The sequence below is a fragment of the Miscanthus floridulus genome, chromosome 10, assembly GCF_019320115.1.
Source record: "Miscanthus floridulus cultivar M001 chromosome 10, ASM1932011v1, whole genome shotgun sequence".
In the NCBI taxonomy this organism is placed as follows: Eukaryota; Viridiplantae; Streptophyta; class Magnoliopsida; order Poales; family Poaceae; genus Miscanthus; species Miscanthus floridulus.
The window spans coordinates 45,668,435-45,692,848 of NC_089589.1; the positions used below are offsets into that span (position 1 = coordinate 45,668,435).

Genomic DNA, 24,414 nt, shown 5'->3' on the forward strand with positions numbered 1-24,414 from the left:
AAGCACAAAAAATTCCTAAATTTTATGAATATTTTTAATTACTTATATGATTTTTTATAGAAAAATATTTTAAAGTTCAGAATCGAATGTACCAGTAAAACAATCTCATAAAGTGATTCTGACGCATCATCTAAAATATTTTTTTAAGAAATATAGATCCAAAACATTTCTATAGTGATATGTATCCCTACCAAACAGCAACCCTCACTGCTCGAGATGACGGGGTGCTCATCGGCGGGCGTCTGCCATGGTTCGCCACACCAGTGAATCTACTCCTTAAGGCCTTGTTTAAATGTAGTTGGATTCGTATCAATCCACATGTATTGGGTGGATTGGAGTAGAACTTGAACTAAATTTCATCCCAATCCACCTCAACACATGTGGATGAAGGTGAATCTGACAGCATGTAAACAAAAGCCTAAGGCGATTTGAATGTCTTTTTGTTTCATGTAATGTTATGATCGTGCATGCAATTGTATGGCATGGTATATGTTTTTTAAGGTAAACGAAACTTTCCTAATTTAACTTACAACCATATATACCAGATTCATGTGGGTGTGCACAATGTTCTAACTCTAAAATACTTAAATTCATTACGTGCTACTATCAATCCGTATACATGAATAGCACATTTGGAATGTAGAACGTGCATTATGTGTTGGAAAACATGTATACCGATGGGTGCTAGTGCTAGCGCCTGTTGATCAGGATAGATACTCGGTTAGTCTAGGTTGTTAGCTGTCTTCCTTTTCTTGTAAGGCCTTGTTTAGTTCCCCTAAATTCCTAACTTTGACACTTACATAAAAAGAAGATTTTCCGTCACATTAAACTTGCGGTATATGTATGGAGTACTAAATGTAGATGAAATCAAAAACTAATTGCACAGTTTGGTTAAACTTTGCGAGACGAATCTTTTAAGCCTAATTAGTCAATGTTTAGACAATAATTCACAAATACAAACGAATTGCTACAGTATTTGCTGTCACATCACACTGTGCAAAATGCCGATTCGGCAGCGAACTAAACGCAGCCTAACTTGAGTTGTATAGGATAGATCTTATCCTCCTTTTTCTGCTGTAATCTACACTTGTTGTACAAGTCACGCCAGCGGCTACTCCCGTGTTCCATATAACGGTCTGTTCGTTGATTGGTTTCAGTCAGGTCTTATCAGCCAGTCAATCAACATTATTTTTCTCTCACAACAAACCAGCACCAACCGAGTTTATTAGCCTAGAAATCAACCCGCGAATAAGGTGAACATGTAACCGAGACCCAGGAGAGGGCATCTTGATCACCTCATTTCTTCCACATCACGGTTTGTTTAGAAAAATTATAAGACAAAAAGCTAGGTTAGCTCAAAAAAAAAACAAAAAGAATAGGAAAAAGTCTACTTAACCCCACCTATCATACTTGGTCTACTTCACCCCCTCAACTATGAAACCGTCTATTTTACCCCCTGAACTATCTAAAACCGCCTGTTTTACCCCTGGGCGGTTTTTCAGCGGCGGTTTTATTACAGTAACAGCGGGTTTGCTACAGTAACTATGGGCTGCTACAGTACCAGTGTTTTGAATTTTCTTTTTTTTAAAATTATTTTTGGTGAATTTTTGAAAAACCATAGTAAATCATAGAAAATCATAAAATAAAAAATCTAATTTTATTGGACTCCACATGAGTAGATCCACACAGTGAATATATAATACGGTATGATTTAGTACAATTTTTTTTTGTAGCTTTAGATTAATTGAAAAATCCAATTTTATCTATAATTAATTAGAATTTATCTATAACTAAGTTATACATAGTCCAATGAGTACGAAATTTTTACTATAGTTCAAGCATACAATAATTAGCGTACCATAAAAATTTCACCATAATTGGACCATAGAAGCTGCAGCTATAAATTATTCTAATTAATTACAGACAAAATTAGATTTTCCAATTAATCTAAGGCTACAGTAAAAATTTTATACTAAAGTATACCGTATTATATATTTACTATGTAGATCTACTCATGTGGAGTCCAATAAAATTAGATTTTTTATTTTATGATTTTTCAAAAAGTCACCGAAAATAAAAAATTCAAAATATAGGTACTGTAGCAAACCGCTGTTACTGTAGCAAAACCGCCGCTAAAAGCCGCCCAAGGAGTAAACACAGACGATTTTAGATAGTTCAGGGGGTAAAACAGACGGTTTCATAGTTGAGGGGGTGAAGTAGACAAGTATAATAGGTGAGGGGTTAAGTAGACTTTTTCCAAAAAAAAGAATACAAAGAAGGGTGTTCATCACGACGACACATATGTTAGATGGAACGTACTATACGGTTACATAGCATACGGTTACTTCCCTCCCTCCACAAGACCGTGACCAAAAGTCATGTACCGCTGACGAGTGGGTCCCACTCCTGCGGTCCCCTCCTCGAGTTGTGACTCCGCTCCGCTGCTCCTCGCCACCGTCACGCGTGGTGATTTGTGCCGCCGCCGCCGGCATTGCCCTTGCCTTGCCCCCACACCCAAACACTCCTATGGGCCGCAAGAGCAAGAAGGGCGGCGGGAGCAGGAAGCCGCCCCGCCCCGCGGGGTGCGCGGCGCCGCCGCCGACCAACGCGGACTGGGAGGACTCCACCGCCGCCTTCCGGAAGGAGGCCGAGTCCGCGATCCGCGCCGCCCGGTCGTCCCACTGCCACGACGACGGCTGCGCCTCGGCGGCGGCCCGCCTCGCGGAGCGCCACCCGGCGTCGCCCCTGGTGCACCACATCCTCGGCCACGCGCGCGCCTCGGTCGAGGCGCGCGCGGGCGACGCGGTCCCGCCGCGCCTCCGAGCTCGCCCCGGGATCGCCGCCACGCTCGCCTCCGCGCTCCTCTACGTGCGCCGGCTCGGAGAGGCCCTCGCGGAGTGCGCGCGCGCACTCGACGACGTGGCGGACCCTACCGACCCGGCCCTGCACGCCGCCGACGCCGCCGCTGGCGCCTCCCGCCGCGCCGCGCTCGTGGCAACAACGAGCCCGCGCCGACGCGGAGGCCCTCGAGGCCACGGGGGTCCGCCACGCCACCGCGCCACCAGTGGGCGTGGCGGCGCCGACGACGAAGCCACCGTGCTGTTGCCGCCACGCCACCACGCGGAAGGCGGTGACCGACGACGACCTGCGCGGCTTTCTCACGGTGAACCTCGACGACCTGAGGTCCTACTGCGACCAAACCGGCGGCGGCGGCGTGCATCTGCTCACCTGCGCAGTGGAGTTTGCCAAGGCCACAAAGGCATGGGCGTACTGGCTGTGACCTGTGTGCGACATGGTTTTCTTGGACGCAAACTCGTTCGTGTCACACGTCGAGGGCGAGTACATCGATGAACTCCAAGAGCTGCAGCCGTTGATGCCGAAAAGAGCAGCCTTGGATTCCGAAGAGCTTCAGCATTCCTTGAAGTGTACGTCATTTGAGATGGGAGAAGAAGATGCAGAGCGAAGAAGGAACTTGGACAGGATCAAGGATGTCTTTTCTGGTCTCAATACATTTAAGGCTCTCCCTGTTGGCCTTGTGGACAAGGTCATCAAGTTTGCGAGGAGCAGGTCCAAGAAACCATTGCCATATTGCATTCCTTCCTGTGTCACCTCATTGGACTCCATGGAAATTCAGAGACTCGATAAACCATTGGACCAGCTTTATAATCATTTATCCAGAGGCTGGGAATTCGTGAGGATTTTGGGTGATGAAGGGGAGAACAAGGGAGGTCGTTCTGATATCATATCTCTGGTTCAAGATGGGACCTTATTATCTTTGGACGCTGAGAAGGTTGCTTCAAGAACGAAGGATGGTTCTTGCGAGGAGGATGCGCTGTTTAGATGGCTGTTAAATTCTCTGGAAGAGGTTGCGATGTCATGGGCCAGCTTGAGGCAGAAGTGTGTCCATCATGGAAACGAAGTCCTGGAAAGGATTTATGGAATATCAGATTTATTGCTGAGACAATTTGATACGAAGTGTGCTGCAAAGAAGAAAAATCATAGGGATTATTCCCTTACGGTGGTCCTTACTTTGCATGTTAATGGTACTTATATTTCAATTTATAACTCACTGTGGGTTTAGTGCAATCAGGTATAAGGAAATTATATCTTTGAGGCAGTGGAAAATAGAAGGAAGTTCGACATATATTACTACTAAACAGAAAGAGTGCATCTCACTTTTCTTGATTCTTGTCTGTTGATGTTCAGATTTTTCCTGTCAAACATGCAGGCAGATTCTATAGATGTTGAGATGTTGCTACTGGATAATGAAGTGGGCTATTTAAAGAGCAAGCTCGTGGAAGTTTGTACATTTGATTACGGTGCTGCCATTTTGCCTCTTATTAGGGCTTATATATGGGTTAGTGTAGTGCTTATGTCACTTAATTGTTGCATGTCTTTTATCATATTAGTTGCTTGAATGCTTGTATTCATGGTTGTCTCCACAGGATAAGTTGAATAATTCTGCTGGAGAAGACTCACAGGATGGGGGTGATAAAAATGCTGTCAATAATGGAGATGGTTTAGATAATCTGCATGAGGAATCTTTGTTCGAAGACAAAATTCCAGACATGGATTCAGACATGCGTTTTACTATCAGCAGGACAGATGAATGTGAAAACTCCTCGCTCTCGCAATCTGGTAAACTGTAAACATCTCAATTTGTTTTTAGCTATTGCTGATGATCTTGTTTCTATGAGATCCAAATACCCAACAGAAAAGGGCTTGCATCACTTGCGCGAGACCATGCGAGAAAGTTATATAAATATTTTATTATCCATGTGATGAATGTAAAGAAATATTAATCTTGCCTGTTCTAAATAGGATATATCGTCATTTAAGATTCAGTTATTTTACCATAAATTCATGACTTGCTTATTTTGCTTACCATGATTGACAACATTTACAGATAGCTCGAATTTTTCTACCTTGGAAGCTGAAAGTTCTTCCATAGACAGTGGTGTAGGTTCTGTACTTCACATCACTGCTGAGGGTCTGCTGTTTTTGAATGTGACTCTGTGGGTAACAAATTATTTTCGTTCTTCTTTCAAAATTTTAATATGTAGATGTTTATCCACTTGAAAAGAATAATATTATTGCAGGCATTGTGGCATTTGAGGGAGTTCCATGATAGGTTCCTGGATATGCCACTTGTACTGCCTCATCTTACTGTTGAGGTCCACTGCATTATCTGTCTTGCGAAAAACATTTAAAGCATGGGACAACGAGAAAGGCTATGGAGTCACTAATTTTCCACATGATGTAGGAACTGCTTTCAGTGATATTTTGAATGAACATAATCTTTTTGGGAAGGTTTGTTCCTTTCACATTATATTTTTCTACTGGACTTACTCCTGAGCGGAGCCTCCATAAAAGAATGTATTATCCAGCATTTTTATGCTACAAACCACTAGACAGATGCCTCGAAGAATATATTATTATAACATAGTACTAATGGGCACTTCATTAGGTCCATTTAAGATTCTGCTTGTAGCTAACTAGTTGAATTGTTTTTTTTTTATTTGGTTGTAGGAAGGTATGAACATTGCATCAGAAATTATATCAACAATCTTGGAGACTTTGCACAAGTCGCATACTTCTTTGCATTCTTACAATGCAAATATTGAACACCAACTAATAAGCACATCAAGATGCCTCGATCTTGTATGTGTAGTGTAGCACATAATGTTTTTGGTTTGCCCATTAGAGAACAAAAGAAATGCATCTGTCTGAACGAATCCTCTGAAAAAAGGATTACATTACATTTTTCCACAGTGTTGATGTCAGTGCAATTCCAGTAGTGGAGGTAAACAGCATTTTCTGTCTTATTTGTTTCCCTCATGTTGAGGATATAAATTTCAGTGTTGTGTTCTGTTCATTTTTAAAATTGGAGCCTTATGGTTCTTTCAGATGAAATCGCTCGGTCAGCTCCTGAGAGATGCGGACAAGCAGTTTCAGTTTGCCACTGAGAACTGCCAATGTGGGAACAAGACTAAGCGTTCTCTTCGATCCGAGCCTCTTATTTTTGCTATTGGTATGGTTGCTTGCTCCAATGCACAATTTGCTAGGTTAATACATTTCGGTTGTGCTAGAAAGGAAAGGCAAATCAATAAACTATATAAGATTAGTGCATTTGTTGCTATGTTCCTGCAGTCCCAGTCTGAAATGTGGCTATTATATAACCAGAACCGGTACAATGATATTCCAAACTTTTGATCATTTGGGCCAAATTTGCCCTTAAGAAGGTTCAGATCTTCTGGAATCTGGATTCTGAGGCAAGGCAAGATGCACACCAGGGCATCCTGACATCCCATTTACTGCTTGGATGCATCCTGACTTCCCATTTATTGCTTGGATTCCCCTGAACCTGAGAGGCCTGTGATGGTGTCCCTGAGACCATCAAACACGTTTCTGCACATGCCCATCCAACGCTAGTTTCTGGCAAATTATGGTGCCCACTACCTCTGCTCTGTATGGCCAGCACGCCTCCTCAACACTGCCATCTTGCTTATGCTTTGGATAATCTGGTAGAGGAGGAACACGATGATCTTTGACAAGATCCACCTCTTGGATATGGCAAGTCGGCGACAGCTAGTCTTCTCATTGATCATGCTGAGCTTTGGGCCACCTGTGCCCACGTCAGTGATTGTTCCCACTTAGCTTAAAATTGGTGGTTTTTATTAGAAGGATCTAATTGCAACTCCCTGGGCTTTACCCTTTTTGATCTCTGGTCAAATTCTAATGAGAAAAATCAGGTAGAGCTCCAAGTCTGCCTGTAGTTTCCTAAAAAAATAGCCAAACTTTTGTTTCTATTACCACAATTATTAAATTTAATGACAAAACATTATTTATCGATATTTTTTATGACTACGTCACCAAGTTTTGTTTCTCTTTCTCTTTGTACCATTGTTGCAGTTTTTAACTGGCCGATTGACAAGCATTGCCGCATTGACATGTCAGAAGTGCTGATAAACATAACCACTCCATTGCGGTTTGATACACTTTATGATGAAGTCCTTCCTCCAGAAGATTATACTCTGGCTACAGCCGTATGTCCTGAGAGAACCTCCTGTTTTTCATATCTGTTCCTTAGTTCATTTGTTCATGAATCTTCACATCTGCAATGTTCTCTTTTAAAAAATAAAATAAAATCATATATACATGCATTACACTTTAGGTTGTGAGTTTTAGTGGGAGAGCAGGGAAGACATTTTTAATGCCCTGCTAATCCTTGATATTTATTATCCAAACTGATGGCCTATGATGGACTGCATGGAGTTGTACACCTGTTCATATAGGACCAGATTATGATAGGCGCACAATCTTACTTTGTAATCAGATATGCTGCCTTGAGGAGGAACATCTCTGCTTTGCCCGGAAAGAGGAGAAATGGATCATATATGGAAGCAAGGCAGTAGAGGCATGAGATCTCAAAAAAAAATTTCACTTCTTTGTTCTTCCTGGTAATTCTTATGACATTTGGTTGTATTTGCAGTTTGCAGATTCGTGGGAGTGTTTACTCCATCAGTATCGGCATAGGAGTCTCCAGCCCCAAATACTTTTCTTCGACCGTGTTAGATCAGATAGCAGTATCCATTGATAGTTGCAGATTCAGTTACTTTCTCATTTGATTAGTGGTAGCATTCACATGGATAGGCGCGCAACTGATTTGCGGCCACGGCCATTTGTGCATCCTTGTCTAGTCCTACTTGTTTAAGGGCCATTTGGCTGAAACTCAAGCTCAGATTTTCAGGATTTAGAGCTCAATTTCTTGAAAAGTTGCCAAGTTGTATATAAGAAGTGAAGCGAGCATTTCCAACACATCTCATATATGGAGTGTCCTGAAACCATGTTAACATAGAAGTTTTGCAGCTGATTTACCTAAAATAGGAGGTGAAGGGATAGGGGAAAGGGGAAAGGGTCTCTCCTTTCTTTAGGGGAGAAGGGGTTATTTTTAGAGGATCTCCTAAAAAGATTTAGATATAGTATACTCTCTTCGTCCCATTGAAAATGTCGTTTTTGACTTTTAGACTTCTTATTTGACTGTTCGTCTTATTTAAAATTTTTATATAAATATTATTTATTTTGTTATGACTTATTTTATCATTAGAGATACTATAATAATGATTTATTTATTTTATTATTTGCATAAAAAAATTGAATAAGACGAATGGTCAAACAAGAAGCAGTCAAAAACGACACTTTCATTGCGACGGAGGGAGTATGTGATGGGAAATCTATTGGAGCGCCTTCAGCAGATCCAGAATATATACAAAGGATATGCCTGACAATTTTTTCATATACATTTGGTACAATCCATATACAATTCAATATAATCTAGTAAACAATTTGGTCCGACTCTGAAATTTGCTAAGGAATTTGGTACACAAGTATAAACTAACATATTACCCCCTCTCTTCAAAATTATATGTTGTTTTTTGGTTTTATCCTAAGTTAACCTTGATCAATTTTATTAAAAAAAAACATATTAACACCTACAATACCAAATAAATGTTTTATCAAGAGATATTTCATGGCGTATCTAATGAAATTAATTTGATGTTGTAAATGTATTTTTTTTATAAACTTGATCAAAGTTAGACATGTTTGTCTTAGAACAAAGTTAGAAGAACATACAATTTTAGAGTTAGTTTCTGGGAGTCACTAAAGTTAGTTTTTCATCATTTTTCTTATATATGTATAAGGGTTGATGGGCTGGCTGTCTGCCTATGCTTCACCTCCTATTTTAAGTATAGGAGACTAGATAGGAGATCCACTAAAGATGCACTCAAAGTGTTTGGCTTGAATTGCAATTTTGAAGTGATTTACTCATGGTACATACATAAGAAAATATGAGTGAGTAGTCGTAGTAGTAGTTCATTTTAGGATTGGCAGGAACATGACAGAAACTATAAGAATGTTTAAACATGATTATTTTTGTGTTCACAGCATGATTTATTACTAATGATAAATTATTCAGGGATTTCACTTATTTTCCTGTAATTTATTTTTTTATGTGATAACTGAATAATTTGCTCATGAGAAACTGAACTCATGAAAATATACTACTATGTGACCAGAGATGGGTTCGGCTGCTGCAAAGAAATAAGCAACAATTGCTTCTGACCACATTGTTAGGTTGTGTTCGAATTGCTTCTGATCACGTTGTTAGGCTTTTCGCTAGGCACAATGATCATTTGATGATTTTGGGTTCCAAACATGCCTTTTTGGGTTCTCATAGCAAACAAACCATTACACTTACACCTCTTTCGAACATAGGAATTCTATTTAACTATGATCAATGATTAGACCAGAGAAGAATAGCTATATTCCTAACAACTAATATACTTAAAACAGAATTGGACTTCATGAAATGAGGCGTACATAAACAAGAGTACCAATCATGTTTGCTTCAAGTGATCACAAAAAAGGCTTAGCAAAATTTGATAGCAACCACAAGATTCATCTGCCACTTAATATTTTGGCAGCCAAAATTTTTTTATACAAATCAACTAATGAAAATATTTGTGCAACCAAATTGTTTCTCTTTTTTTGGCTCACCAACGGTAACAAGTGACGAGCTAAGTGACAAATGCACATAGGAGAATTAGCTAGTTGATAGTACATATTAGAGGATGGACCCTTTGGATTCCAAACTTTTACAATCAAGAAGCTCCGAATCATATTTTCTTTCTACTAGTTTCATTCCTTAAAAAAACCTTTTGTACTATAAATGTGCAACTATACCAACGCATAACTAAAGCCCCCTAAATAAATTTAAATGTTCACACAAAGCCATATCAAAAGACTGATAGCATCCACGAGTGCCTTCCCTACCAAATTTTGGTAGGCCACACAAGCTTAGCACTACCAAAGAACACCACATAGCTGGAAGTACAGAAATCCATGCAAGAAATGAAGAAAATGAACATGAATGAATCCCATGAAATGTGAGCAAACCTACTAATGTAAACAATATCCTAATTGGAGAACAATTCATGTTTGCTTCATTGCTCACAAAAAGACTTGCCAGAAGTTGACAACGCATACAAGATTCAATGCCCATTTACTTCACTACCAAAATTTTGTTAAGCACACGCAACTTTAGAACCACTAAAAGCACAAACTATATAGCTCAGGCAATGTGGAAATCCAACAAGATAAATTTATATGATGGAACCTCCATATTAGCAAGGTCCATTATACATAAAGGCATCACCGACACTCCTACACTCCGTAACAAGAGATTCATGTTTGTGTAACACCCTAAAATTAGCATAATTTTAAAATAGGTGAATTTGATTTAATTATGCATTTTGTGAGCATGCAAATTTAGAAAAATAAAAGCTTTGTTAAAATTAAAATCTAATATAAGGCCTACCTACATGTGCATTCATGCTGATGCATACTTATTTTTGTGATGCTTGGGTTTGATCAAATTTTAAAAGAATTTGAATTTGAATTGAAATTGGATTTGAAAATGTGTTTAAGAGAATAGAAAAAAAGAATTTTATTTATTCCTTTCCTTCTCTTGGATCTGGCCCAGCTCGGCCTGGCTTCCGCGTGGCCTAGCTCTTCCTCTCCCGAAGGCCCAGCCGGCCGCCCCCGCTTTCCCCTCTTCTTCTCTCGCGCAACCCAGCTAAGCAGACCGAAGCCCAGTAGGCCACGTCACCGCGCCACGCCTCCTTCCCACCCGCAGTCGCTGCTAGGGCGGACTTGCATGTCAGCGAGACGTCGTCTTCCACCTTCAGTCGTCCCCTTCCTAGACTCTTACCGCCGCTGAGACTCCGCATCCATCCCGCCTCCACGTCGTGCCGTGCGCCCCATGTTCCCCTGCCTTAAATGCTGAGCCCACACCGCGCTGACTCCCCCCGCATAACCCTAGCTCGCACTGCCTCACGTCTAGAGCTGTCGCGCCGCCGTCGTAAACCCTAGCGCCACCGGCCGCCGTCGTCCCGCCGAGCACTACGTCGCCTCCGTCCGCTCCGCGCCTCGGTAAGCTACCTAGTCGAGTTCGACATCTCCCTCTCTTTCTCCCCGTGCTTCCGATTTGCTCTCCCGTGGCCTCGAGGGCCGTTTTCGTGATCTTCGATGAAGTGTTTGCCACCGACAATGGCGTCCCACCATGTTTGGCCCTGTTCCGACCGGTCGGCCACGTCTTCCCTCCCTGTCTTCTAATCTCAGCCATCCAATCTCGATCCAACGGTTGAGATTAACCCGTACCCCTTCACCAGGTTTGTTTGCAAAAGAGACCCTACACTTTTCTATATTCGAACCCGCAGTCCACTCTAGATTCAAAATTCCAATTTTTATTTATTTTAATTCAAAATAGAAGATCCACTTATTAAAGTTTTGCCACTAGTTTTCTTTAGGCAATAAAATCTCTGTTTTAGCTCTGATTTGATCCGTTCAAGTTGTGTTAGATTCGTAATTGAGTAATCTAGATGTTCATCCTACTGTTAAATATATTTTTAACTTTTGAAATTCGAGGTAAGATTTAATCTATTATTTTGTTAAAGGAAATATTGTTTAATTCATAACTTTTTCGTTATAGCTCTGATTAGAGTGTTTTTCACGTCTGTGTGTTCGTAGTAACATGTAGAACGTCTTTAAAACCTTTTTACTTACTGTTTATGGTGTTTGGTGTACTGTTATAATTTAGTTCTATTGTTTGCTTCGTGTATGATTGCATAGATGATTGTGTGGTGCTTTATGATCATGTTCGGCCGGTGAGCTATACATGGTGAATCCAGAAGCAATTCTTTGAAGGTTTGGACTAGAAGGAGGATCTGAGTTTAAGGCAAGTATAGCATGGGATCATCCTTATTGTCCTATATACCTTTAATCATGTAATTCATGATGCATGTGTCCACCTTGACTACCAATAAGGATTTTCTAGTACTTGGTTACCTCGTACCTTGTCAACTATGAGGTATTGCATTGGGTAGTATGATGCTAGTGCTCAATTAAAAACTATGATCTTGTAACTTGACTAATGATATATGCAATAAACACTAAAAGATGTTTTTAACAACATGGAACAAGGGGGCTAGAGCATTGGGCTATTTTTATGATGCTCTAGATTTCTCTCCCTAAGGACTTATCTGTAAGCGAACATCCAAGACTTACAGTACAACTGTGAGGGCTACATGACTCTAGCTTTAGCTCAGTATGAGGACCTTTTCTAGATTGTTAGAGGTTACCTTTATGGCATAAGAATGGCTTGACGAATCGGGTATAGGACAGCCTCTACTCTTATGTGTATAGCCATGATGGAATTGTGCCATTCGATAGGGGGTTTCTATATCTGTTTGTCGAGTGAATCTAATGGCCCTAACTTATTAGACAAACCTTTGAAAGGTTTCATAGTGAACTCTGCTGACCTTCCTTAGAAGTGGGTCAAGATATTAGCTACCTCGGGCAAAAGGGTAAATCACGACTCACAGTGAAAGTGTACAACCTCTGCAGAGTGTAAAACTAGTATATCAGCCGTGCTCATGATCACGAGCGGCCTTGGACCCTTACGGAATAGATGATGAACACTGATCATACTGATGATAAAGATGCTCATTAATGGTTAATTATTTATGCTATTCATTATTCATGTTTACCTGATCATGTGTTTATATGGGCTTGTGAATAAACTTGTTGCCACCCAATTGCTAAAAGATGACTCATTAAAAGCTAATCGTAGTTAAACCAGTGTCAACCTTTTGAGCCTTATGAACCTCATGTTATATTTGTTAAGTATGACTTGTACTTACGCTTGCTTTACTTTTTAAAACTTTGGATAAAAATCCCGGATGGGTACTAGATTACTAGAGTTTGGAGGAATTAGGCTTGTGATCAACCAGTCAGTTGTCCCTGTGGAATTGGAGTCTTTACCCAAGGATCGGAGTTGTCTTTCCGCTGTTTGCTATCTAAGATTATATTCTTTATATTAAGTACATTATATATTGTGGCAGAACCGCCCGAAATAACACACTTACGGAGGTGCTCGTCTTCCACCAGACACTAAGCACCCCGAAAGCAAGCTACATCGGGCAGTATCCATCGGGCACACCCCAAGGGAGAGCCTGAAAGATCCACATTTTCCCCAAGGATCCAATAATGAGAACGAGTTACAATACTTAATCCATTATATACATCTAGAGTTCTTAAAAATTACATTATTACATTTCCAAAGTCAAAGTGCAGAATATTAAACAGCAGAATTAAAAATAAACATCTATCGACAATGAATAAGGATTCGTCTGTGCCCACCAGAAGAATCCTTCACACAACGATACTCCTCAAGCATTACCTACAACAGGGGTAAATAAACCCTGAGTACATAATGTACTCGCAAGACTTATCCGACTAGTGGGAATAATTTCCTGACTCTAAGGGATATGCAAAGCTTTATGGTTTGCTGAGTTTCTTTTTGCAGAAAGCAATACTAGTAGTGAATCCTTATTTATGTTATCATTAGCAGCCATGATTAATTTATTATCTAGCCATTCTATGTAAGCACTTGTTCTACTTTCAAGCAAAAGTTGAGCGAGCAGTTCTATTTCATCACCTTTCATCTTTTAGTTCTTACTACGATGCTAGAGTTAAGACAAGTCATACCGACTCGGCGGCGATTCGCGGATCATTGTGCCTAGCTGGGTACCCCAAAAACACACGCCCCGCTTGTACCCTAGGCACAAGCAGGACCAACCCATCACCCTCTTGTCCTAGGTTCCAGGTCCCCGTCCAAACTTGTACTCCAAGCCCCCGCTCCTAAGTCTCAGACTTAGTACGGTGCAAGGACCTCTACCATCCCCGCCTCCAATCAGTTGGTCCAGAAAGAGCCAGAACCCACGACAAGAGAGCAACATGTCTTCCCTGCGCCCATACCCAAGTATGTGCTCGGGATAATAAATCTATGACTTGCCTAGCATCTATTGCAATGGCCGGTCCTTAACCGACACAGACAGGAAAAAAGTGTAACCAAGCTATGCCCTATTGGCCACAGGACATAACCTCTTACACCTACCAGTACCCAAACCACATCCCTGTCCGGTCACCATTTTTCCTTTCCACCATTTTATCATGAGTGATCATAATTATCCTTTATTGTGAGTAACGGCAGGTTACTCACGCTACCAAAATCCTAAGCATAGCAGCTACATGACATGTACTAGTAGGACTTATAGGTAGATATATTTATGCATGTAGTTTCCATAAAATGTCTGTAACGTAAATGCACATCATATATATATTCAGTAATAATTCAAAATTAGGGGTTATGCACCAGGGCTTGCCTTGGGCAGGCGGTGGGTCAACAAAGTCAGCACCAAAAGGCTCCGGGGCTCCATCCTGCACGAGGATCTCCTCCTCGCATTTCTCAATGACCTCCTCATAGTCCTGCTCGTCCACGGGCACGAACTCTACCAACTCGTGATCTACAGGCATCAAATGATGGTGCAACACTTAGTAATACGGCAACAACAACTATTAAAATATAAAAATGTCTATTAAGCTACTAAGCTAGTTCTACTGACTAAGGTGCTAAGTTACCTACTGTTACCACTAACAAGTATGAAGCATGGCATGTACTATCTTAGCAACTAAAGGTATTCCTACTCTTAATTCCGATTTACTCTATATATGATAAAACGAGGAGTACTAACTACTCTTATTTATCAACCTACTCTAGTGCTACAAAATTTATAGTAATTACATAATATTCTAATGAACCTACTATAAAAATTTCATGACTAAAGCCATCATCAATTAGCCACAAAAAATCCTACAAATATTAATCTACATAATACTAAGCTCTCTAATTTGGATTTATGAACATATCATAATCACAGCTAACTGTAAACTAACTACACCACAGATAGATATCATTTTTGTGAACCTAATAAATTTTGTTTCACTATTTTTGGACATCTATAAGATTTACTATAAATTATCAAAGTTTAGCTCAAATCTAAATTGAATAAGCATTTATTAATTCATTGGAAAATGGAAAACCAAGTTCCACCGCGCGGCCCAAAGTGCGAACGACTTGGCCCAGTCTGGCGCAACGCGCGCACTCACCCGACGCACCGGCGCTGCCCAACGCTGGCGCGGCCCACCCGTGCGACGGTGGCCCACGACAGGGAGGCCCGTGCGCTTCGACTATTTTATGAAAACGGCCCTGACCTACCGACGAATCACCCTGAGACCCACGACAGTATTCCTACAGTCAACTACTTCACAGATAAACCCACGGAACAACATGTCTTCGCAACGGCGATACTGTAGGGTCGAGATGGCGGACTAGAGGAGGGTGAATAGTCCTTTCTAAAATTAATCATGTTGGCTAACCGAAACAAGTGCAGAATTAGAACTATCGGTCTAGCGAAGACTACGCCCCTCTATCTATGTTCTCTAGCACCTTCTAAAGATACTAATTAAGCAACAAAGGTGCTGGGCTAGCTAGAGCTCACCTAACCAATTTTAGGAGCAAGGTCACACAAACCTATGCCACTAGTACTTTAAGCAACAAGGAAGCTCCAACATATGCTAGTAAGCAAAAGCACAAAGTCAACTAAGCTCACTAGCAATGCTCAATAACAAGGCAACCAATACCAAATTAGAGAGCGCAAATACTTAGCTATACAAACTAAGCAAAGTGACTAACAAGGTTACACAAACCTAATTAGCCATGCAAGGGAGCTATTTCTATGCTACACAAGCAAGAAGGTGACTAGTAAGCCACACAAGCTAACTAGTTACAAGAGCAACTACATAAGCACAATGTATATGAAAGTAATTACAACCTTGTGTAACGAGGATGCAAACCAACGGGAAGAACAAGGTTAACACGATGATTTTTCTCCCGAGGTTCACGTGCTTGCCAACACGCTATGTCCCCGTTGTGTCGACCGCTCACTTGGTGGTTCGGTGGCTAATTGGCATCACCCGTCAAGCCCGCACGTCGGGCACCGCAAGAACCTACTCCGAAAGTGAGGGTAGCTCAATGACACGCTCAACTAGAGTTGCTCTTCACGACTCCTACGGGGCGAGCACAATGCCCCTCACAAAGCTCTTCTCCAGAGCACCGCACAAGCTTCTTGCGGGCTTCAACGGAGACCACCACCAAGCCGTCTAGGAGGTGGCAACCTCCAAGAGTAACAAGCACCACTGGCTTGCAACTCAATCACCTAGTGCCACTCGATGCAACCTCACGATGCATTCGCACTTGAATCGCTCTCTCACACAATCGAATGATCACTATCAAGTATATGTGAGATGAAGGGCTCCTAAGCACTACTACACAAGCCACCAAGGCTCTAGTGTGCTCAGCTACTGACCCAAGGCCAACCATGGCTTCTATTTATAACCCCATGAACAAATAGAGCCGTTACCCCTTCACTGGGCAAAAGTCAGGACGACCGGACGCTCCGGTCCGATCGACCGGACGCTGGCCCTCAGCTTTCGGTCTTGCGCTGCACACCACATGTCCCCTTCTTCAAATGCTGATCGCTCGATCTCAATGGTCATCTATCGACCGGACGCAGCAGCTTGAACTGACCGAACGCAGCAACCCCAGCGTCCGATCATTTCCAGTAAGGTACCAGACATGACCGGACACGTCCGATCAGTCACGATCGGACACAGCACCAGCGTCCGGTCACCTCCAGCAACACTGCTCTGCCTACGTCACCATATATCACCTTGACTGGATGCATACGGCCAGCGTCCGGTCACTTACAGCGCTAGCGTTCGGTCGATGACCGACGCCTGCCCGCTATCTGCCACTACTGACCGGACGCTGGAACCCAGCGTCCGGTCACTACGTGACCAGTGTCCGGTCCACTCTATGAGACCCTACCTTTTCGGAACAAGGCACCGGTGGCACCGTTGGACTATCCGCACTCTACGGGCGAACACTTCACCAATGGAGTTTCAAACCCTTCTCACCTCCGTTCCATCGCTGAGTTGATCCACATCAACTCCAACTTCATCTCCTTTATAAATGTGCCAACACCACCAAGTGTACACCACCATGTGTATGTGTGTTAGCATTTTCACAATCATTTTTCAAAGGATTAGCCACTCAACTTGCCACGCCACTTAATCCTAGCGATGATGCAAAGTTAGATCACTCGAGTGGCACTTAGATGACCGATATGCAAACAAGTTTGCCCCTCTTGATAGTACGACCATCTATCCTAAACTCGGTCATCAACTTCTCTACCCACCTATGACTGGTGAAATGAAATGCCCTAGGTTATACCTTTGCCTTGCGCATTCCATTCCATCTCCTCCAATGTTGATGTAACACATGCACCAACATGATCGACAATGATATGATCCACTTCATATCATCACGTGATCATATTGGTTCATCGATCTTGACTTCACTTGCTTTTCACCATTGCCTTCGTCCATCGGTGCCAAGTCTTGCTCAAGCTTCACCGCCACGCGGTTCATCGCTCCAAAGCCTCCGACTTTCCCTTCACGCTTGCAACCGGTCCATCAAGCCAAGTCTTGTCTTGATCTTCTCCACCTTGATCACATGACTCAATGTCATGTCTCATGTGCAATGAGCTCCTTCATCATCACATGTGTGATCTTTGCAACATCTCCAAGCCATTTTCACCTTCATGGCATATGTTGCTCACACATATGTACCTATGGACTAATCATATGTGTATCTCACATAAACACAATTAGTCCACATAGATTGTCACTCAATTACCAAAACCACATAAGGATCTTTTAGATACCCTCGGGCAACCATGCGCGGGCAGAACCTCCTAAATTATAGGGCCCACATGCACCTGTCACTGTCTAATGACCTCTGATGACTATGCATATGTTCCCGGTAACTTAAGAAGACTGTCGGGTGTCCTCGGAGAACCCTGAATCATCCACGATTTCCGAGCAGGATCCCATTACAGAGTCATTGCAGTAATACAACAGTTTATTCATTAATATACATCAGAGTAAAATAACAGAAGTCTTATAGTAACTTAGTTTACAAAACAGTTGTTTCAAACCTTACAAACTAAGTACGATTATTATTATAAACCATAGTAGCAGTGGAGTGGCATTAGTATCATAATACAAACACACAATATAAGTATCCTGCCCAAGGATCACACATTCACTTATCGTCATCGACTTGAACAACAGTCATGTAGCAAGGTCCAAAATAGACCTGCTCATGAGGCTCACCTACAACAAGGGTCAACGAACCCTGAGTACAAAAGTACTCAACAAGATTTAACCAGAATTAAAACTGAGAAGACTCAGGAATGCAGACTCAGGGATTCAAGGTATGGCTTTAGCAATAGTCAAAGTTCTTTTGCATAAAAGCTCTTTAACAAAATTCTTTATATCAACATTTTTATCTTCAAAAGATCATATACAAAGCTGACATGATCCGTAATGAGATCATGAAACTTCATATCCCATACTTTCTCAAACCTTTCTCAAGTTCTAGTTATTAAACTACGATGATGAACAGTGAGTTGAGTCTCCATAACCGAGGAGCAACGACGATTCAAACCGATTAAAACCCAGCTGGGGATTCCAGACCACACGACATATGTAGGTCCTCGACCTACATATACCAACCTACCCTCAGGTCCCCTAAAACAAGAACTGGTTCGCACCACCCGAGAATATAGTACTCCACTAATCCAGCCCATTGCCACATGGGTACACGCTATTCTTGCCATCTCTCCACTCCTAGTGCGCGAGTAGCCATTCTCGTAATAGAATAGCCGAGTTAAGGCTTACCGGAGTATGTGGTTAGTACTACAAAGTCTCACCTCATGCAATTCAACAATGGACGGACCTTAATCAACATAGGCAGAAAGAAGCCGCTCACAAGACCTCCATATCTTGTGGCTCTCACATACCGAGTCCGCCCGGTCTAGATTTATTACTTCACATGCTCATATCTCATGATAACATAAGTAACCAAACATAACCAAAGATCCATTTAAAATTCGTAGGTGACAGGTAATCACTCGGCTAAGCATGACTAAGCATAACTAGCATTTACGAATTAAAACTAATAGCCAGGTAGATATGGAAAAACAAGGTTGGTAATGCACCAATTAGGTTTCCACTTGACTCCTAATCACTTAATGCAGTATATAAAAGCAAAAGCGATAAAAATTTATAAAACACAAGGTAGGTTTAAATGCATCCGGGGCTTGCCTTGGTTCACGGAAAAGTCAGGTTCCTGAGACGTTCCACAATTATCAGATCCGACCTCAACGGATGGATTAACTTTCTCTGCAACTTGATTAACTACCATGTGTTCACCTTCATTCACTACACGTAGTAATAATGCCATGTTTAACATGATGCGAAATACAAAAATATGATGCTCAATGATGGATGCAAAATTAACAACTTGAATACAACTTTCCTTCGCGGTACAGTTACAAGTCAAACTAACTAAACCTTTTTCGTAACACTTACTTCAATTGCCAAGGATCATTACCAACTAATGACCCAAGGTCATCACTCAATCCAAAATTCAAACAAAACATAAATCATTAAAGGTTACTATTTGCTCTTATGAATTAATTATTTAATTCAAAATTATGAAATAAATCAACTTGTTCCAATTGAGCTCAAAATTTTTGTAAAGGTTCATCACATGATAACTAAGTGGCAAAACAATTTTCATAATTTTTGGATAATTAATAAAGCCTAGAAAAATCATGGAAACTCATTTATTAATTAATTGAGCCATTTTTATCACATCCAAAAAGTACTGAAAAATAAAATTTCATATTTTTCCTAAATAATATACATTACAGAGAGGCCACATAAAAATTTTCATAATTTTTGGAACTCTAAATAATTCTACACAAAAATAACAAAAACTATGACTATTCATTCAAATCTGCAAAATAGAAAAATCCATTTTCAACACTGAATCACTGACAGCCCGACCCCACTTCTCATCCCCTACCTCCCACATTGACCACGGCGATAGCGGCTTTGACAGGCGAAATCTCGCCGACGGCGAGGTCTACGGCGATGACCAAGGTACTAACATGATCACTACATCACGGCGCATCGATTTGTGGCACAAGCATGACCAATTACGGACTGGACCGAGCACTACGCCGGCCATGGCGGACACAGCAGCTCGATGGCGCTACGTCGACGAAACTAAGTCAGAAACGGTTAAATAAATGGCACATGAAGCACGAGAAGCTCACCCCAAACACACTGGACCAGAAAGCTGGATCGGAAGAGCAACGGATGAGTGGTTCGACATGCACAGCACCCACAACTGAGCAATGACTGTCGGTGGCGGCGTTCTGGTGACTGCGGTGGTCAAAAGGATCTAACAACCGGTCATAGAGCATCACGGGATCAAGGCGAAGCTGGAGCTATGCTGAGCAAGGACAAAAACGCACCGGAGAGCTCTGGCCACGGCAACGCCCTCGCGACGGCGGTGCTGCCGGTTGCGAGGAAGAAAGGCAAAGAACAGCGGTTCCCGGCGAAATCAAGCAACAAGGGCTGGAGGACTGGTTGCGCAAGGAACTAGCGAAGCTGTGGCAAGCTTAGCCGAGGCTGGTTTGCGCTGAGGAGGCGATGCGAGCTCGACAGAGCTATGGCGGCGGCGGTGGGAAAACAGAGGAGGAGAAGGGAGACGAACGGCGACGGCACAAGCTATATATGATGGTCAGGAAGCAAGAGGAAGCCACGACACGGCCTTCTCCACGCCAGCGCGACGCCAAAGACACCATGAACGCGCCTGGAACGCCGAAGAAGGACCGCCGGCGGTGACAGCTGCCCGACGGCACTGCAACACGGTCCAGGACGTGGCGAGGCTGGCCAATCGGCTGCCTACATGGCATGGTGCGAGAAGGTGCCGAGAGGACATGGCAACGGTGAGGAACACAGAGAGTAGAAGAAGCTCACGGCAGGTTACTGTTCATGAAGGCAGATTTTATTTTTCTCAAATTACTCCCAAACTGTTCAGCATCTCATTTTACTCCTTAAAGCAAACTTGTTTACTTTGATGAACTCTTCAACTTTGCTTTAAGGCTTAACATCAAATTCTTGATGGTTTAAAAAATTGTAGAATTTCAACGAAATGTATATATTGAAAATTGAATTTATAGAATTTCCAAAAATAGTTATTTAGTCATTTTTGGTGGTTAAAAATAACTCAATTTCATTCAACCAACTTTGGTACTATGGTGAAGTATATACTTTGCACTCGACAAATTGCATACACCAAACTTTTCATTGTTGAAGAATTTCTTGCTCCATAAAATAACAAAACACTTAAATGGATGACTTTTGGTAACAGGCCAAGAAATGATATCTCCACTCCTATGCAACATATACATGGTACAATTTGAATCATGAGATGCTTATATGCCATGATGCTTAATGATTATGCATGATAATGACCATGATTAAAGTTTTATTAAGTGCTAAACATCTGGGATGTTACACACCAGCACGACGACGCTGGCACCGAGCGGTTACGCCGGCCTGACCAGCCCCTCCCCATCCCCAAATGTGAGCTGATGCTCACCTAGGCATAAACCCGAAGCGATAGGCGGTGAAGCGGCTAACGGAGATGCTGTCCCGAGCTCCCTCCATGATGGCGTACTCCTTCCTATGATAGCGGCCACGTTCCCGTGAGCCAAGGCACAGACAACGTGAATGAGCTCAAGAATGGGCATCAACGACTCACCCCGAACCTACTAGACGTGGTGGATTGATCGGAGATGGGCCGAGTGAGTCCGGCCACACGCGCGTAGCAACCACGGCGATGACCGTAGTGGCGCAACTACGTCAGCGACACTAGTCAGGCAATAGCCGGGCAAATTGGGGTGCGCACGGGATAGAGGGGAACAGGGCGAAGACATAGTGCCAATGAATTGGACGGAGGTGGCGTGGGGTAAGGTGAATTAGACAGGCGCTACCGTGGGGTCTTAAAATGGCCGACGGTGAAGGAATCGTCAAATTGGGGCTCGACACTGGCTGGCAGCAGCCGTGGGAGGGTTCGGTGCGTAGTTGGGTTCCTACTCAATCCTTTGGCGCACGCAATTGCATGGATTGGGCCAGCGCTGCAAGCTATCCTTGGCATGGCTCGGGTGACTCTAGCGCGACGCCATTAAAGGCAGAGGTGACCGGGGGCGTAGAGCGATGCTCACCACGCAAACACAACCGACAAGGGCACACACAGGGAAGACACACGTGCTCATATGAGTTGGCATGACTCAGGCGGCCACAACGCATTAACTTGCAAGACGATGGTGACATAGCCTTGTGCCCGAGAGAGTGTACTGCCATGCAGGCCTTATGCCCGATAGAGCATTAACTTGCAAGCGATGCAGGCGGTGAGAGCGTACCGAGGCTGGCAGCCGCGCGAGGACACAGTGAGGCAGACAGCAGCGAACCGACCGAGCATAGGGCCTACGATGACAGCGGCGGTGGCAGAGCGGCTAGACCCGCCGAGCGCGGCGTGCATGCGTGCGCGAGCATGAGCGCGAGCCAGGGCGTGGCAACGGGTGACAGTGACCCATCGCGCAGAGCCAGTGGCAGGCCGAGCCCACGTGGTGGCATGCATGCGGGCTTGCGTGATGGGCAGCAGGCGCGGCGACGCCGAGTGCCGACACGGTGATCGTGCCTAGGTGCTGCAACCGTGTCATGCACGCTTTTTAAAGCTGCTAAAAAATCCAACTCGATAATCCAGTTGCTAAACTACCTATTTTACGCTCAAGATGGGATGTCAAGCTACTAAAACAAACCCTAAAACCATGCTACTACTTAAACCGATTCTCCTATAAAAATTCCCAAATGTAGCCTAGTCAACCCGCTTTCTAACTTAAGAAACTTAACCGCGTCTTGATCGGTTTCGCGTCGAATACGATTTCCAAGCTATTAAGTAAGCTAGCTAGTGAATCCCGTTCTCGACCGCAGGTATTTCACCGCCACCTCCAAAGTTTGTACTACAAACTTTATTAAAGTTTCGTCTATGCATTCTATAACATTTTATTTCAATAAAAATTCATTTAGAACCCAAAGTGATATAACGCGACATGAAATATAACATTCGTTTCGCGTTTCCGATAAACGTTTCAAGTCACAGGAATTTATTTACACACTATAATTCATACACTATCACATAAACATGATGCACATGCAGTGTTCTAGCAAAAGATTTACAGTGTAACACCGAGGGTGTTACATATATTGAGCATTGTCTTTCGATATTACCTTTATTTGTAGCTATATGTGGGATTAGACTTCCTGGGCTCACACATGGTGTGTATCTGGTTTTATTCTTAAAACCGGGTGCTACAGTTTGCCTCATTGCTAAAGGAAGGCATATCAAAAGTTGTTCATGAGATGTATTCTTATCTAATTCAATACCAAATTTTGGTAGCGTACACAACTTTAGCATTACCATAAAAGCACAAATTATACCGCTTATAGTATGGAAATCAAAGTAAGTGTTGTAATATGATTCAGCCTCAGTAGATGTGATCAAATCCCACTTGCATAATGGCATCACCTACACTCTACAACATGTTCACGATTATGTTTGCTTCATTGCTAAAATAGTTCAGCAAAAGTAGGTAACACTCGCGAGGATCATGCACCTTACCAAGTTTTGTTACCATAACTATGTTGTACAGCTCATGCAGAACATCCAGGCAAGCAAAACTGATTACGCTTGTTTGGGCTAGCCAACGGACACAATGGACAAGGCTAGGTAACAACCACGCATAGAAGGATGGGATAGATGACAACACGTACAAGATTCATTGGCCATTTAATTCACTAGAAAAAGTTTTGGTAAGCCTGCACAACTTTAGCCTTACCAAAATCACACTGTGCAGCTTGAGCAATGAGCAAATCCAGTGCACATACATCAAAAGAACAACTGAATATGGTGGAACCTCATGAAATGTGAGAAAGCCCATTAACATATAGGCATCACTTGTACTCAGTAACAAGAGTACCAATCATGTTTGCTTCAAGTTCTCACAAAAAGGCTTAGCAAAACTTGATAGCAACCACAAGATTCATCTGCCACTTAATTCTCTATAATATTTTGGCAGCCAATTTTTTTTTATACAAATCAACTAATGAAAATATTTGGTCAACCAAAATGATTGCTCTTGTTTTGGCTCACCAATGGTAACAAGTGACGAGCTAAGTGACAAATGCACATAGGAGGATGAGCTAGTAGACAGTACATGTTGGAGGATGGACCCTATATGGATTCCAAACTTTTACAACCAAGAAGCTCCAAATCATATTTTCTTTCTACTAGTTTCATTCCTTAAAAACTTTTGTATCGTAAATGTGCAACTATACCAACACATACCTAAAGCCCGATAAATAAATTTGATGGAGCCTCACCAAATGTGCACAAGCCCTAATTCATAT

At 42.5% G+C, this 24,414-nt stretch overlaps 1 protein-coding gene across 5 annotated transcripts; it reads left to right on the forward strand.

Moving 5' to 3' along the window:
* The first annotated feature begins 2,478 nt into the window (after nucleotides 1–2,478).
* LOC136490151 (uncharacterized) lies at nucleotides 2,479–7,825 on the forward strand. 5 transcript variants are annotated; one of them, XM_066486638.1, is made up of 8 exons: nucleotides 2,479–4,357; nucleotides 4,446–4,638; nucleotides 4,907–5,019; nucleotides 5,100–5,310; nucleotides 5,908–6,031; nucleotides 6,913–7,046; nucleotides 7,337–7,417; nucleotides 7,493–7,825. In XM_066486638.1, exons 4-8 carry the CDS (start codon nucleotides 5,125–5,127, stop codon nucleotides 7,595–7,597), a joined length of 630 nt encoding a protein of 209 aa, XP_066342735.1. In that variant the 5' UTR covers nucleotides 2,479–4,357; nucleotides 4,446–4,638; nucleotides 4,907–5,019; nucleotides 5,100–5,124; the 3' UTR covers nucleotides 7,598–7,825. The 5 variants fall into 5 exon arrangements, with proteins under 5 accessions (XP_066342735.1, XP_066342734.1, XP_066342733.1 ...); XM_066486637.1 differs by having other exon boundaries at nucleotides 4,907–5,015; XM_066486636.1 differs by lacking the exons at nucleotides 5,908–6,031; nucleotides 6,913–7,046; nucleotides 7,337–7,417; nucleotides 7,493–7,825 and having other exon boundaries at nucleotides 2,479–4,043; nucleotides 4,229–4,357; nucleotides 4,907–5,015; nucleotides 5,100–5,122.
* The last annotated feature ends 16,589 nt before the right edge of the window (nucleotides 7,826–24,414 follow it).

Bases quoted from the DNA above. Each gene is read 5' to 3' on its own strand.
- LOC136490151 (XM_066486634.1), top strand. From the start codon at position 2,527: ATGGGCCGCAAGAGCAAGAAGGGCGGCGGGAGCAGGAAGCCGCCCCGC.